This window comes from Lolium rigidum, chromosome 1 (assembly GCF_022539505.1).
Source record: "Lolium rigidum isolate FL_2022 chromosome 1, APGP_CSIRO_Lrig_0.1, whole genome shotgun sequence".
In the NCBI taxonomy this organism is placed as follows: Eukaryota; Viridiplantae; Streptophyta; class Magnoliopsida; order Poales; family Poaceae; genus Lolium; species Lolium rigidum.
The window spans coordinates 161,881,576-161,896,499 of record NC_061508.1 but is presented as its reverse complement, the minus strand read 5'-3'; the positions used below and the strand labels follow the sequence as shown (position 1 = coordinate 161,896,499).

The 14,924-nt window shown below is 45.0% G+C and overlaps 1 protein-coding gene and 1 pseudogene across 1 annotated transcript; both read right to left on the bottom strand.

Annotated features, from left to right (window-relative positions):
• Positions 1–1,417: 1,417 nt before the first annotated feature.
• On the bottom strand, positions 1,418–2,280 carry LOC124653122 (annotated as a pseudogene).
• Positions 2,281–8,931: 6,651 nt separating this feature from the next.
• LOC124683968 (uncharacterized methyltransferase At1g78140, chloroplastic-like) lies at positions 8,932–14,147 on the bottom strand. Its single transcript, XM_047218386.1, has 9 exons — positions 14,062–14,147; positions 12,311–12,408; positions 12,071–12,211; positions 11,213–11,294; positions 10,403–10,593; positions 10,120–10,231; positions 9,427–9,534; positions 9,046–9,226; positions 8,932–8,943 (listed from the first exon to the last, which is right to left on the bottom strand). The coding sequence occupies exons 1-8, from the start codon at positions 14,131–14,133 to the stop codon at positions 9,086–9,088; spliced, it is 945 nt and encodes a 314-aa protein (XP_047074342.1). The 5' UTR covers positions 14,134–14,147; the 3' UTR covers positions 8,932–8,943; positions 9,046–9,085.
• Between the last annotated feature and the right edge of the window lie 777 nt (positions 14,148–14,924).

The window sequence follows — 14,924 nt, the reverse complement described above, 5'->3', positions numbered from 1 at the left end:
ATATATATATATATATATATATATATATATATATATATATATATATATATATATATATATATATATATATATATATAGGACATATTCATGCTACACCCGGGTGTAGTTACTCCCACGTGTGTTTCACACAATCTAGGTAGTATCTATCATACCGAAGAGTATATACATGTAGTATGAAGTATATAAGAATATTTTGGTAGTATATATACTACTTTGTAGGTAGTATGTACACTTTTTTATGTACACTATTTCTTTACGTATAAATATGCATGTATTTTGTATATATAGTGCAAACTATGGGTGTATTTTAAAAAAATTCACCAAAGTTGGTATGGAGTATCTTAGATATAGTGTACGAACATACTCAAACTAATAAAGTATGTTATATACTTCCGTATGGTAGTATATGAGACGTGGGTGTAGTTACACCTAGGAGTAGAAAGTATTTATCTATATATATATATATATATATATATATATATATATATATATATATATATATATATATATATATATATATATATATATATATATATATATATATATATATATATCGACGCGGATTTTCTACCTAGGGTGATAGCTATGCATAGGGTAAAACCGTTGGATAGTGGGGCTTAAGTTCTTTTCGAGTGCGGATCAAAAACGCGTCCGTCATCTCATGTAACGGTTGTTTGACATACCGATGTTAGCTTGTCGTTTTGGGATGGTTATGACATTTTCTTGTTGAACGGTAGCATTGGTAGCTGTGTTCTCACTAGTGTTTGTGCTGATATTTACTTTTCCAAATCGACAAAAATCTATGGCACGGATGCCATGCCGAAGCTAGGCTGTCGTTTTGGTTTATTTTTCACACATTGCGTATGGTATGGTGCCATGCCGAAGCTAGGTTGTCGTTTTGGTTTATTTTTTACACATTGCATACGGTACGGTGAAAATTATAACTTGTCGTTTTGGAACTATTTTGACATTTGTGTTTTGAACGGCACATGGAGCTGTGTCCTTTTCAGCCGTCGCATGCGGTGTTAGTTTTTTTTACAAATTACCGACGGTATGGTGGATCTGGTCGTTGTTTTCCGCGCAAAAATTATGCTCCGAATCTAAGTTCTGGTTTTGGAATGGTTTTGACATTTTTGTGTCCGACGGTACACACAGCTAGGCCCCTTTGCCAGCCTCGCAAGTGGTGTCATTTTGGTACTTTAAAATTATGATCTATTTCTGACACTTTGCAAAAAATGTGTTTTGCAAAGTAATTTATTAGAGCAGAACAAAACGATCCTGAAAACGGGAGGCGTGCATGGAATCAATTGTGCCTACGGCCTGTGGTCTATGCCAGTATTTTAGAGAGTTACGTTGTATTGGCACGAACACCGTTTGTCGGGTTAACAGTGAAATAACTTTTGAAGTTGCGGCTCCCTTAGCTCGCCGGGCGCACGTTGATCAGCTTCCCGACAGCGAAGCCACCGTCCACCACGAGGTTATGCCCGGTGACGTACTTGGCCTCGTCGGACGCGAGGTAGACGGCGGCTCTGGCCATATCCTCCGGCTCCAGCACGGCCCCTTGGAGCTTGCTCATGCCCCTCTCCACCATCCGCTCCGGCGTCTCGTCGCCGACGTCCGGGTTCGCCCTCGCCAGCGACCGGACCAGGAGCGGCGTGGCGATGGTGTGCGGTGAAATTGCGTTCATGCGCATGCCGGGGCGCGCCAGCTCCTCCGGGACCAGCCGCACCACGACCACCACCGTGGCCTTGGAGAGGCTGTACGGGAGCGCGGGGACCCCGCCGAGCGTGCCCGTGGTGCTCCCCGTGCAGAGGATGCACCTGCTGCGGCGCGGCACCATGACGCGCGCGGCCTGCTTGATGCTGGCCACCGTGGAGCGCGTGTTGGCCGCCATGACGCGGTCGAAGTCGGCGAGGTTGAGCGCGGCCAGGGGCGCATGCGCCGAGGACCCTTGCTGTAGAGGATGCCGAGCTGGCTGTAGAGGATGTCGAGCTGGCCGTGGCGCTGCTGCAGCTGCAGCCACAATGGATGGTTTGTAATCCAGCACACTGCCCTCTGCATGGACATGGCAAAAATTAGTCAGACAAAATGGAAGAAAAGATAAGATTGTTGTGTGTGTGAAAGTAGACGAAGATGAACCTTTTGGTTGTGGCAAAGATGAACCCGATGGACTTGCTGAATGACTCGGGCAAGGTCATCGCCATCATCACTGCTGCCACCATGCCGGGCGAGCCGGGAGGAGAAGCAGGGGAGGTAGTCGAAGGGCGTCACGGCAGCCATGAGCTAGCCAAGCGTGTACAGCAGCAGCAGCTCAAGAAATGCACGTATGGTTGTCATTTTGCTCAACAAATCTGCCTGCTCCTAAAGTTTAAAAATAAGCTACCGTGACCGATACTTCGTTGTCGTTTTGATATACATTTTCCGTGGTGTGGTTCTAATTTTGGTCCACGGGGTTTGCATGCTGCGAAGCTTTGAAGCACAAATCAACCGTGACGATGTTGGTTGTCGTTTTGGTATAATAGTTTGGATGGTGTATGGTTATCAATTTTTAATTCAACCGTGACCGATGCTTGGTTGTCGTTTTGGTAGAATAGTTTGGATGGTGTATGGTTGTTAGTTTTTAAATCAACCGTGACCGATGCTTGTTTGTCGTTTTGGTATAATAGTTTACATGGTGCATGGTTGTCAGTTTTTAAATCAACCGTGACCGATGCTGCTTGGTTGTCGTTTTGGTATAATAGTTTAGATATTGTATGGTTGTGGTTGGTTATTTGTGCTACTCTGTAACGGTGTTGCATGTGGCCATATAGGGGATACACCGGATTTGCTAACGCCGTGTGCTCCTCTTGTGCTCCCTATAGAAGATCTAATGGTTAGATCTATATGCATAGCTATGCCCCATGGTAGCCCACTATTTCCCATATATATATATGGAAAATAGTGGGCTACCTAGGGGAATAGCTACGCACACTCATCCAACCATTTATCTTCCCTATAGAGCATTTCAGACCGTCGATGGACTTAACGCCGTTAGGCTATCGTTCCACCTACTTTCATCTCTCGTCCACACGTCCAGTAGCAACTTGCCCGATTCCACTCTGCTCCTCCTCCGCGCCCCCATTTCTCTCCACCGTCGCCCACCATCTCCTGCCCCGCCCCGGGACCATCACCTGGAGGAAGGCCACAAACTCGAAGCGCGAGGAAGCCGGCGCGGAGATAAACTTCTAGGACGGCAGAGCACTGCCTAGGCGGAAGCTGGAGGACCGGCCCGTCGCTCGTCACCCGATCTAGATCTCTGCCCGTCACTCTTCCGTAGCGGTTGTGCGAGCAGCCGGCCCGTCGTTCTTTTTTAATCAGTTATGCTCCACTTCTTTCCTCCCGATCTGGATTTGTTCACGGTTTGAGGGAGGCCTGTCGTTCTTTCTTTAATCCTTCTTGTTTCACTTTTTTTCTTGATCTGGATCGGTTTGTGCGAGTAGCCGGCGATCTCCCCATGGTCGATCCTTCCTCCAATCCATGTATAGCTGCTTCTATTGATTTGTGACTTGCGTTTTAATGGAGCGTGAGCTTCTTTTATTTCCTGATGTTGTGCCTTGGTGATACAATTCCTCTTTCTTAATTTTTTTTATCAGCCCGTTGCATTCTTTTCTGATCTGCACAACACACCCACCCGATCCCCACCACTCCTGCCTCTTCTTCGCGGACCACGGCCAGGCCACAGCGCCGCTCCGGATCTCAGCTCCAACCTTCCTCCCACGAGCCGCCAACTCGCAGCACCGGCCAACCACTGCCGCGACCGGACCACGGGACGGCGGACCTCCGCGCCCCTCCTTGATCCCCCCCCCCCCCACCTTCTTCCACATGAACATCCCTGATGAAGGAGAAGACGGTGCTGAGGCCCGTGCGAGATTGGCCGCGTGTTTTTCTTCAACTGCTTCTTTTCGATCTGGATCATGTTGTGTTCCCGACCAGGTCACATGTTTTTTTTAAACATTAGATCCAGATCTCCCGTTCATTCAAAAGAGAGGTAATGTTTGATCTAGTTTTGCTTCACCACGCGTATTCATTTTTATTATTAAATTTGATCTGGATTTGCTTCACCATGTTTGTTCATCCATCTTAATTTTACAGAAAAAATGGGGAGTTGTCTTGTGATTATTTTATGGGGATGCAGATATAACACCAAATATTGTTATGTGATTTTTTAGATGGGAGTGTATTTTCAGCCTGCTCAAGATTTATTCGTTTTTTTCACTAATCCGTGCTGCCTCTGTATCATGTTTCTTGATATACTACTGACAAACAATTGGATGCACTTCTTGTCTTCTATTCATTCTCTTCTTTTTTATCTGCCGAAAGCATTTTGAGCAGGGAAGAAAACATAGGTGTAGCGATTTGACGTACTGTTTTCTGCCATGTTAACATCAGGATTTCTCCATGATCTGATAAGTCCCTATGTGCTCCACGTTGTAAAGAACTTCAGAGTTTATTTTACTCTATGAAATTGGACATTAAAGAACTTTGTTGACAATCGTCCCCCAGACTTTTCTTATAGAAGCTCGCTGTCATTTTTTATTCGAATAATTATAAATCGTGATGTCTATTTTCTTCCATATTCTCACTCTGATAATCTGGAATGATTTTTTTTTGCTTTGACATGTTATTTTAGAAAACAAAACTTGAATTGGAGTCTGTTGTGATCTGGCTTCAAAAAAATTGGACCAAATGTGCATGATTCTCTCTCTCATTTGGAATTAGTTTGCTTTATTTGGAGACAAGTACTGTGCAAACGTTAAACTGAATGTGAAAGAAAATAAATCACGTTTGTATTAAGAAGAGCCGATGATTTTGTTAGTTCCAAAGCTGATCTTAAACTATGTATTTTAATTGGACTAAAATAGTGGAGGTGATGGAGATGGACAAGATCTAACATGAATATTTATTTTTCTCAAAAGTCCTAACTTCGTGATAATTAAAGCCGTTTTCGCTACTGTGGGGTGAGCCGCCTTTTAGCCCTAATAAATTCTTGGTCCTTACATGTCTGAACAACGGAACTGAAAAGCCAGCGGGAGCGGATAGGATATTTTCGCGAAGCTTCACGTCAAAAAGCTTCAAAAACAAAACCATGCCGCACGCCACGAGTGACTGGCATGTCCTGCCATGCATTAGAAAGTGAACTGTCATGTCTTCGCAACGGCCAAAGAAATGTGAGGATGGATTGAGGTAACGACTGCGGGCTGACGGACGTTTGGATTGCACGAATCACTGCAAAAGATCCAACGATAGTTATAACGTGCGTAGCTATCACCCTAGGTAGAAAATCCGCGTCGATATATATATATATATATATCTGTGTGTGTGTGTTGTGCACTATGATACGTAAAATTATCATTACCATTTTACGAATGTGGTGGGTCCTAGAATATTGAAGCAAATTCAAAAAAAAAGTGCTAGCTTGAGTCATCGTATGAGATAAAATTGCTATACAAATAACAAACTTACAGCCTTAAGGTAATTTTAAAAATATTTATTTTCTTGCTTGCACATGTGTGGTCATGTTCATTGCATTGTATATTAGTATGAACTTACTAATAATTATCCTAAATTTTGGCAGCAATGTGCATCTTACCGTTCCCATATATTGTATTCAACTTCATTTCACACAAAAATACATTCTACTTTATTAGTGTAAAATAAGAGCTTTATGTGAGCTTTATTGTGAAGTGACTACCTGAGAGAAGGGCCAAATTTTCAAGGTAACAATTTCGAAACATGGCATACTTCATAAGATGACCATATAGGTGATATATATGTTGATTATTTCTCGAGTTTGTAATATATGTGGACTTATGTTGAGTTTTAACCAATTTTGGTCAATTTAAAATTGCATGTTCTTTAAAGTTCATCATGAGTTTTGGTAGAAAATATGCAGATTTTACCATGTTAGGGTGTTATGCTCCATGCATGACAAAACTACAAAGAAAAGATGAACAATTTGTACGAATGGCGAAGCCGGTGAATTTGAAGCAAGTTGAATGCAACCAAAGGAAATTCATTAAAACTAAAAAAAGATGAAGAGTTCACGAGGAAATGTTATGGCGATTTGAAAAGCAAATGAATCACTACATATGTGAATCTGGTCATAATAAACGAAAATGCCAAGTAGAGTTTCCAATTTTGTTCATAAAAATAGATCAAATTTGAACTAGATTTGTGATGTAGATTGGTCATAGAAACCGCTATAAGCAATCGAAATGTACTGAAGTGAATGATTCTATGCATCCATATTTTAATTACTTCATGTAATGTAATTGAACAAGCTAGATTGGGTATTGCCAAAGAAAGTGTACCACACATGCCAACAATAGTAAAAACCTGATTGCTTACAACTACGCCAACATTATGTGGCTTGATTAAATGTGCATTAAACTTAAAACGCATATTTATTTATTTTGTTTTAGTAGTCGTATGACAGTGAAGGATCCAGAGTTGCATTAATCGGTGAATTGGGTTACATATTACATAGAATAATTCATGGTAAACATAAAATACATCCAATCCCTCAACATTTTTAAATAAAGGTCTAAGTAGTAAAGATTGGAACATCAATCAGGTCCTTCCCCACCGAAGTAGATGACCACCTCCAACACTACGGCCAGCCTGACAAGAACCATCAGCAAAACGTCTCTTTTAGTTCTTGTACTGAGTACTTTGAAGCCGGAAGCCCCAGACACACCCTTCCTTTTACGGTGACGAAGCAATATAAACATCAAAAGAAGAGGCGGAACAAGATCTCCTACACAGGGACACTTGGTGGACGCCGAGATATAGGTCGCTAGCTGTGCACGGAGATCCTCTTCTCCTTGCTAATCGCCCTGTCACAAGAAAACCAAATTAATTCAGCATTACTTAAATCCGCGGTAGCAACGTCCCAATAAGATTGAGGGTAGTGTTATGTTCACTCACTCCTTATCGATGCGCAAATAGATAGTCAGCTGCTTCGATGATTCATTGCCGCTCGTATACCGCGGCGGCACCGAGAGGAACGAAGTGGCATCTCCCAAAGAAACTGTGCCCGGAGTCGGGCTGCTCGTCGGCTCTAATACCGCCTTCACCACGTCAAACAAGTGTTCCCCGGTAAGCTTACGCGGCCCCGGCATCGGCGGGCCAGTTCGCCCACATCGTCACCCTATACCGGGGCAAGTTGCACGCCGCCGGCCTGACGCACACGAAGGATACCGCGGTGTCCATGCCGCAAGGGTGGATGTGCAAGGCGAACACCGCGCCATCCGTCCCGTAGCCGATGAATTGTCGTTTTGGCGAGCCCGGTGCCGGCACCTTCAGATGAACCAATCCGAAGTCATCGTCGTACGGGAATCTATCCACAACGGTCAAGTGGGCTTCTCTGAGGTGTAGGATGAACGGTACCTGCGAATCGGCGACTCGCAGCCGGTGCGTGCGTGCAGCAAGAGTCGGGCGGGCACACCATCATGTGCTTGTCTTCCTCGTTGTAAGGGAACTCCCTCCCGCACCGGCCGTTGATGCACTGGATCGTCGGCTTCACAGGCCGCTTCTTCGGCACAGGCAACTCCATAGTCTAAGGTCCGATGAGGGATCGGAAATGGGCGCGGGGGGTTGTGGCGGCGGCGGCGCGAGCGAGGAGGGAGCAGTGAGAATTAAGAAGGAAGATTGATGTTTATGGAGATTGATGTTTCTTTATAGAGGGCTCTTCTTTTAACTGGAGCCTCTAGACTGGTGGACACATGACTTGTGCTCACTGAAGTGTGGGACCTCACGCATGGGAACCACACGTAAGTGACAGAGCAATTGGTGTACTCGGGTGATTATCTATTATATAATTAAAACACAAGACAAAGAATGGTCAGGATTGAACAAATTAGTGTTACAACATATTGATGGTTGAGATTAGTCAATTAGATCTCACATGGTCTTCAAACAGCTAGCCCGGACTCTTTGTAATCAGCGGATTTCACGATCGAAAAGCCTACCACAAATTTGTTATGATCGATAACAGAAGGCGGATTTCACCAAAAAAAAAAAAAACGTTTACCACGGATTTGTTCTGATCCGAAAGTCCTAGGATCCGTACCAACTGGCAAGGCGACGCGAGGAGCCGGAAACAATGACGAGCAGAAACGGGGGCGGGGGATCGTTCAACAAGATTCGATGATGCCAATGGCATACTTAGGATAATCGTGGATGTGGTGTCCGTCCCTGATGGTGGCCAGGTCCAGGAGAGCTTCCCCGCGGGCAGGCTCCTCTCTACACATGTCGTCATGTCGACCGTCCGGCTAGCTAGGGGATGTACTCAGCTAGCTAAAACCAGTTTGCTTTACGGGACACAGGGTTCTATTCCATATGCCGGCATGTCGATGGATATGATACTACAGTACAAATGCAAAATTATCTAAAGTACATGGACATCCTAAATTTGACATGGAAGGATACTCCAACGTATCTTCAAGAGATTCTGGTTCACCCACTATCCTCCATGAGACCATGAACGCCACTGGAAAGTTGGAAAGCCAAAAACAAAAGTGGCATGTCTGTCTGCAGCTTCTGCAAACCCAAATTCCAGGATCACAAGAATATGTAAGGACCGAGAACAACCAATTCAAATCACAACCACCCCTCAATGTGCACTGATCGAACTGCCGAGGCCAAGCCATATTGTGCTTCAGTACCAGCAGTACTACCAAATACCCACCACAAAAGTCACAGCTCATACTGGCTCCTTTTGAAGCTCCCACGTAGCACAGTGGCTTTTGAATGAAACTTCTACATACAGGAATAGTGCACAACATTTGCAGACTTAAAGATCTCTGCTGCTATGCACAAATAAATTGATATGATCCATCACACTATTCGCATGGTCAAGACCAAGTAAAACATGTGCATTCACTATTTACATCACACAAGGACCTGCGATAGAAAAATCAAATATTTACAAAAGAGATAGGAGGGAGATATTACCGAAATACATTGTTTTCAGATAAATAATCGAACAGTGTATTCACAACTTACATTACAGGGTAAACTTTTAGAAGATTCTGCACTTATTTGACTAGCTTGCTTTAGTTGCAGAGAACATTATATAGAATCCATTTCTGACAAATGTGAAATCAACCAGCCCACATGCTCTGCAAAGATCTTCAAGTTCCCCTTCTGACAAGAAGATATTGCTACCAGTGATTTGACCAATATACTGCAAAGATAGTTTCAACAATAAGTTAGCACCTAACATGGTCAACAAAATTGAATCCACAAATAGCAGCACAGGATTCTCCAAAGCTTAGTCCTCAAATTACTATAAAGTGACGAACAACTATCATGGTTGTCTAGCTTACTAATCTGTATTACCGCTTGGCAAACAATTATTTGTGGATGATAAAGAGTGGGGATTACCGGGCGTCCAATACGCAATACCGGAACGGCTGGTGGAAGAACGTCTGCTATGAAAGTAGAAGCCACGAAAATACCCCCAGGGCGAAGGACTCGGCTAATTTCCGCAACCTGTAGAAAGACCAAAACAATATTTCACCTTTTATCAGTGTGTCACTTGGTAGGGCAGGAAGCTAATAGCATACAGGAAGTTTAGATAAAGAATATCATTGATGCAAACTTAATTACATGCATACAGAAGTGTAAATGTGCTATGATTTTTTTGGAAACTAACTCCCTGTTCTTCATCCTGTGAAGCTTAATAAAGTTGCAATACAGAAACCATGAAAAAGATTTCATGCATCTTAGTAAATTCTTATTTGAATTTTGTGTGAGCTCAGTCGCAAGCAGGTGGACTACCAGAAGAAGGCATGTGGATATGACAAGCGTACAAGTGCATGTTCCCATTGTAGACTTGTATGCTATACTGCTATGTGCTTCCCGATGAGCATAGTGCAAGTACACAAACTACTGAAACTAACATATGTTCACGTGTATTAAGAATGCACATAAGAATGTGGAGTAATCAAGTTGGTATGTCAATATGCAAAATACATACAATGAATAAATGCATGTTAGTCCCGGTAATACTGGAAGAGATTGTAGCAATACAAAAAAAATGCAGACATAAATTTGCACTTCAAATGGGAATCTTACAGCACAAGCTGGAGATGGCCAACAATGAATTGCGGCACCAGCATGCACAGCATCAATTGAACCACTCACAAGAGGGAGTCTGGATATATCAGCTCTGACCAAGGCTAATCTCCTGAAATCAGCAGTAATATGACATCAGAGTACTCTATTCGACGTTGGATTGACCAATAACCACAGGAGAAACTGCACTTGTATACCATTTCAAAGGAGATTAATGACTGCTTAGAAGTGACAAAATGAGTTACAGAAAGAAACTTGCAGACCAGGGGACTGTAAAGCATACTCATCAGAAATGTTTTCCTCCTTGATGAATTCATTGCACTGCTTCAACATATTCTCTGAAAAATCCAGTGCCACTACAAGAGAATATAGTCCACTATTGACAAACAATCTTGAAAATAAACCACTTCCACAACTTGCATCAACTATAACACCTCCAGTTGTTGGCTTCAAATAAGTTTTTGCCATGTCAAACTGCAATTTCATTCCCATATTTAAAAAATGATTCCAGAAATTATACTTGCAATCAGAAATGGTACATAAACGCTTTTATATACGTGAGAAAATTGAATCTGACTCAAGACCGTAGGCCTAGTTACAAACAGGCCAGGCGACAGCCGGTCTTAAGCTCAGCATACCACAATAAATAAAAACGGTAGTGGCACCACCCTAAGAGCTCAACCAACTCGCTGGGTCAGTCTGAATGCAAACATGTTTTATATTTTTCCTGCCAGGCCAGACCCAGGTAATGCTCTGGTCTATCAATACATATTATGAAAATATATTTCAGAATATTTGGTAACTAAATTTTGGTTGTAGATTTGTATCTTACTAACCACTAAACCACACCAGGGAATTGATAACTTAGAGCTCTGAGTTCTGTAATATACATCATGTAAGTATAATTTAGTTGTAGTCTACGCCTTCTTTTGCGAAACAGAGGTATCATTCAGTAATGCATTATTTTTTTCTTATAAAGCAAGAAAATGACTATTCTGTAATGTATGCATTTGTAACGACGATTGTTAGGACAGTTATTTTCCAAATGTAATTGGACATGCTCATGGAAACAAGAATAGTTAAGAAACATGACCTCTCTCTCTAGGCCTGGGAAACCACCCCATATAAAATTTTGGCGCCATCCTCTCTCATAAAGAAATGATACCAACGGGGTCCTGTTAGAATTGTTAATCATTGGTAAGGAACATTCTGGATAGAATTAATTAGCAAATGCACAGTCAGTCTTCTGCGAGACAAAATCGTTCAATAGGCGTTAGCATCAACTATGCAACCTGTCACTTCTGCACCCCGATGGAGAGGAGGAAACACAGAGTGGCAGGAGGTGGTACTACAGTCTACATAGGGCAAGATATTTAGTCAAGAAATGATCCGAGAGCACCACAGGATGAAGGAGCTTGCTCAAAAGTCAAGAGTAAGTGCGTGTGTTCTAAGAGGATGTGAAGTGGTGAAGCCTGAATGCGCCATGTGTATGGGGAAGAGGCAAGATATTAAATTGCACGAATCTGTCATATGCTAAAACAACAATTTTCATAACGTGTACTTGAGCTAGACTTAGAGGTTTCTTGCACAGCTTTTTAAATAGTCATGGGACATGCTTTCAGCAGTTAATTTTCAATATAATGGAGTATGGTTTATGAACAAAGTTCGATACATAAAGCCAATATTCAGAAGAATTTACCATCTCAAGTTATGTATGCTAGTTTCCACTTATAGTATGCTAGGCTTAGCGGTTCCTTGCACTGCTAGTTACATAGTCGTGATCTCGTGGACATGCTCTCAGCACTTAATTTGCAATATAATAGAGTATGGTTTATGAAAGTTTGATACACAACGCCAATATTCAGAAGACGTTTCTGTTGCATGTTACAGCATGGTAGTACTTTGTAAGCTTCTGAGTTTAACAGTCTTCAGAAGAAACATCAAATGTTACCTGAAAAGTTCAGTTGCTGCCGGCATGGACTCGGAGTACTCAGCAGAACCAACCGCCACAGTTAGATCCCAGTAATCATCCTTACTGGGGTACACTTTCTTGCAAGTAGAACATTCAAGGCTAGAATCGGATTTGGTCGGCCTGAAAAGGAACTGATGAAAAAATCAAACAGGCATCGATGCCCCCCGACTAGCACGCTGGATATGCTGCTGACACGCAGATGGCAACAAGACCACTTACGCGGACTGGTGATCGATCGAGCTAACGAGCGGGTAATAGCAGATTGGGCAGGCCAGTTTGCTCAGGTCCGTCTCCGTGTCTACTTCCACCGAAGGTTCCTGCAGCACAAGGAGCACGATAAATTCAGTGATCATTCCTTATTCGCGTACATCTCTCCATCGAATTTCTTTTATTTCTTCGATGGAACCCCTCCCGCACCCAACCCTAACCCTCCCGCACCCCGCCCTCCGCCGCCGCCGCCGCCGGTAGCGCCGCCGGGGGCAAAGTCCCTCGGGGCGTGGCGGCGGCGGGGGCCCTTCCTCGTCGCCGCGTGCAGATCGGCGGCCGGATCCCCACCTCCTCGATGCTTTGGCGGAGCAGACGCGCGTGATGGGCGACGGCGGCGGCGGCCCTCCTCCCGTCGGCTGTCCCCTGGCGGACCGGTAGGCGCGGGTGGGATGGGCGGCGCTGCGGTTTCCCTCTTCTCGTCGGCTTCCCGCAGCACTCCGGCAGGGGTTGGTGGTGGGCGGCGGCCAGACCCTCGGTCTGCGCCATGCCATCCACCCCCGCCTCTCGTTGGTGCGTGGAGGCGATCTCGGGCATCTTCCGCGACACGAGGGCGCCCGGGGCAGCAGCCTTGGGTTTGACGGAGGAGGTGGCCTCTTCTTCGCCGGAGAGGGTCGGCCTGCGGTTGGTGGTGGTGGATTTTTGATCTATCATCGCCAGCCGGCGGTGAGATGGTGGTGCATGGAAGCCGGCGATGGTGTCGCCGGTGGAGGGTTGGGTTGGCCAGCCCGGGATGGTCGACGACGTGGGGGTCCGGCCTGAATAAAGGCGGCGGTCCTAGGGCCTCTCTTGCGTGAAGAGGAGGACCTACCGGAGGCCTGGACTCGTGATCTGGCCGGAGGGTTGAGTTCCGGAAGGCTCCGCCGGCGAATGTAACGATGCTTTCCCCGGAGTTTGCTGGATCGAGAGGTATTCGATCGTGCGCACCCATGCGTTTATTCCGACCGTTTGGTTCTGGAGGGAGCGGCGCGAAGCTCTTTTCTGTGTTGACATCAAGTGACTATGGATCCATGATGAAAGTCGGAAGAAGAGAATTTCATGAAGGCCGGAGGGGAGGACTAGCTAAGGGAGGTTCAAGTCTCCGCTGCTGTTGAGGGGCTTGCTTGGTGTCCGGGCTTCACAACAGCGGTATGAAAGTGGGGGCGACAACACATGTGAAGCGCAGAGTCCTACCTTTCAGGGTGAAAATCCAAGGTCTGGCCTTAACTGGTTGTGCCTGGCAGTGACCTTGGTGGAGGCATTGTTTTGAGAGTGGGGACTATCTTCAGGGTGAAAACCTAAGATCTTTGATCGGGCGACGACGGTGTTGGAGCACTTGTTCCCTTCTTGGAGGCGTCGTTTTTGGAGAGTCCGCAATTCGGGTGTTGTCATGGTGGTGGTTGTATTGCTTGTTGTTAGGTCCGTGATACCGTAGCGGGACTTTTGTTTCTTAGTTTTCTTTTCGTTTTTTTTGGCTGTGTGCATCCGTAGTGCCATTAGGGTGGTGCGTTGTTGCAGAGGCTGGGTGTAATTGGTATCTCTCGATATTAATATATTCCCTTTATCGAAAAAAATCTCTCCATCGAATTTCATCTGGAATTCTTGTGGTAGGAAATGAAACCGCAGCAAAGTGAACGGCCTCAAACTCCGGCGGGAGACGCGCAAGGCGAACAATTAATCCAGGGAGCGAACAGGCAGGCCAGCAACCTGCTCGACGGAATACTCACGGCAACAGCCTCGTCGCAGTCGGGCACCACGGTAGTGAAGGCGCTGGCTTGCATGGCAGAGCGCGGGAGCATCTTCACGGCCGCTGAGGTGGCGGCTCGTGGAGGTTGTGCCGCGAGGCAGGGCGCAAGACGGCGCAGGGAGAAGCCGCGCAGAGCAACGACTGCAGCGGCGGAGATGGCCGCGCTTCGGATTGCCGCCATCGTGGAGTCCGGGTACCGCGGAGGAGGAGGGAAAAATTGGAAGTAAATCAGCGGACAGGGGTCTGCGGCGTGCCGTGCTGCCATCGTGTCGTGTGTACCTGTGCAGTGGCTAGTGACCGCCCACTGACCACACGAAGTTGGTACCCAAATCATGACACGTGGCATTACAGTGCACGACACGAGTGAACTACTCCCTCCGTCCCAGCCGTTTTTAGCAAACTACATTACGAAACACAGTGATACTAAACAAGGTAATCGAATTTTAAATACCATGTGCTTTCTGATTATGGATGCAACAAACTTGAGGCTGGCTCACAGCGCCTGCACCGACATTTCTCCAACTAAAAAGATGTCATGGGTACATCAAATTCCCGTATAAAATGGTCTTGATCGTGGCAAAAATAACTCGTGCACGAGCAAAGTTAGCTTGACTTTCAACATTGAGAAAATTACAAAAAACCACCACTTTACCATTTTTTTTTCAAAAAACCACCACTATAGAGCTAACACGTTACAAGAAGCACTGATTCGTCTTTAGCACTAGTTAAATCATAAAACTGACAATTGGGACTGACATGGCATGTAAATTTTGCAAAAGGGCCTCCGTACATTATAAATTTGAACTTTGTGGTCCCTAGGTAACGTGTAAAGGCCACTAATTT

What these genes read in the sequence shown, in the direction of transcription:
- LOC124683968 (XM_047218386.1), bottom strand. Translation starts at nt 14,133, where the DNA reads ATGCTCCCGCGCTCTGCCATGCAAGCCAGCGCCTTCACTACCGTGGTG. An exon ending in ACTGCGACGAGGCTGTTGCC is followed by an intron (nt 12,409 to 14,061) that starts GTGAGTATTCCG and finishes CTTGTGCTGCAG; the next exon opens with GAACCTTCGGTGGAAGTAGA. An exon ending in GGCCATCTCCAGCTTGTGCT is followed by an intron (nt 9,535 to 10,119) that starts GTAAGATTCCCA and finishes GTCTTTCTACAG; the next exon opens with GTTGCGGAAATTAGCCGAGT.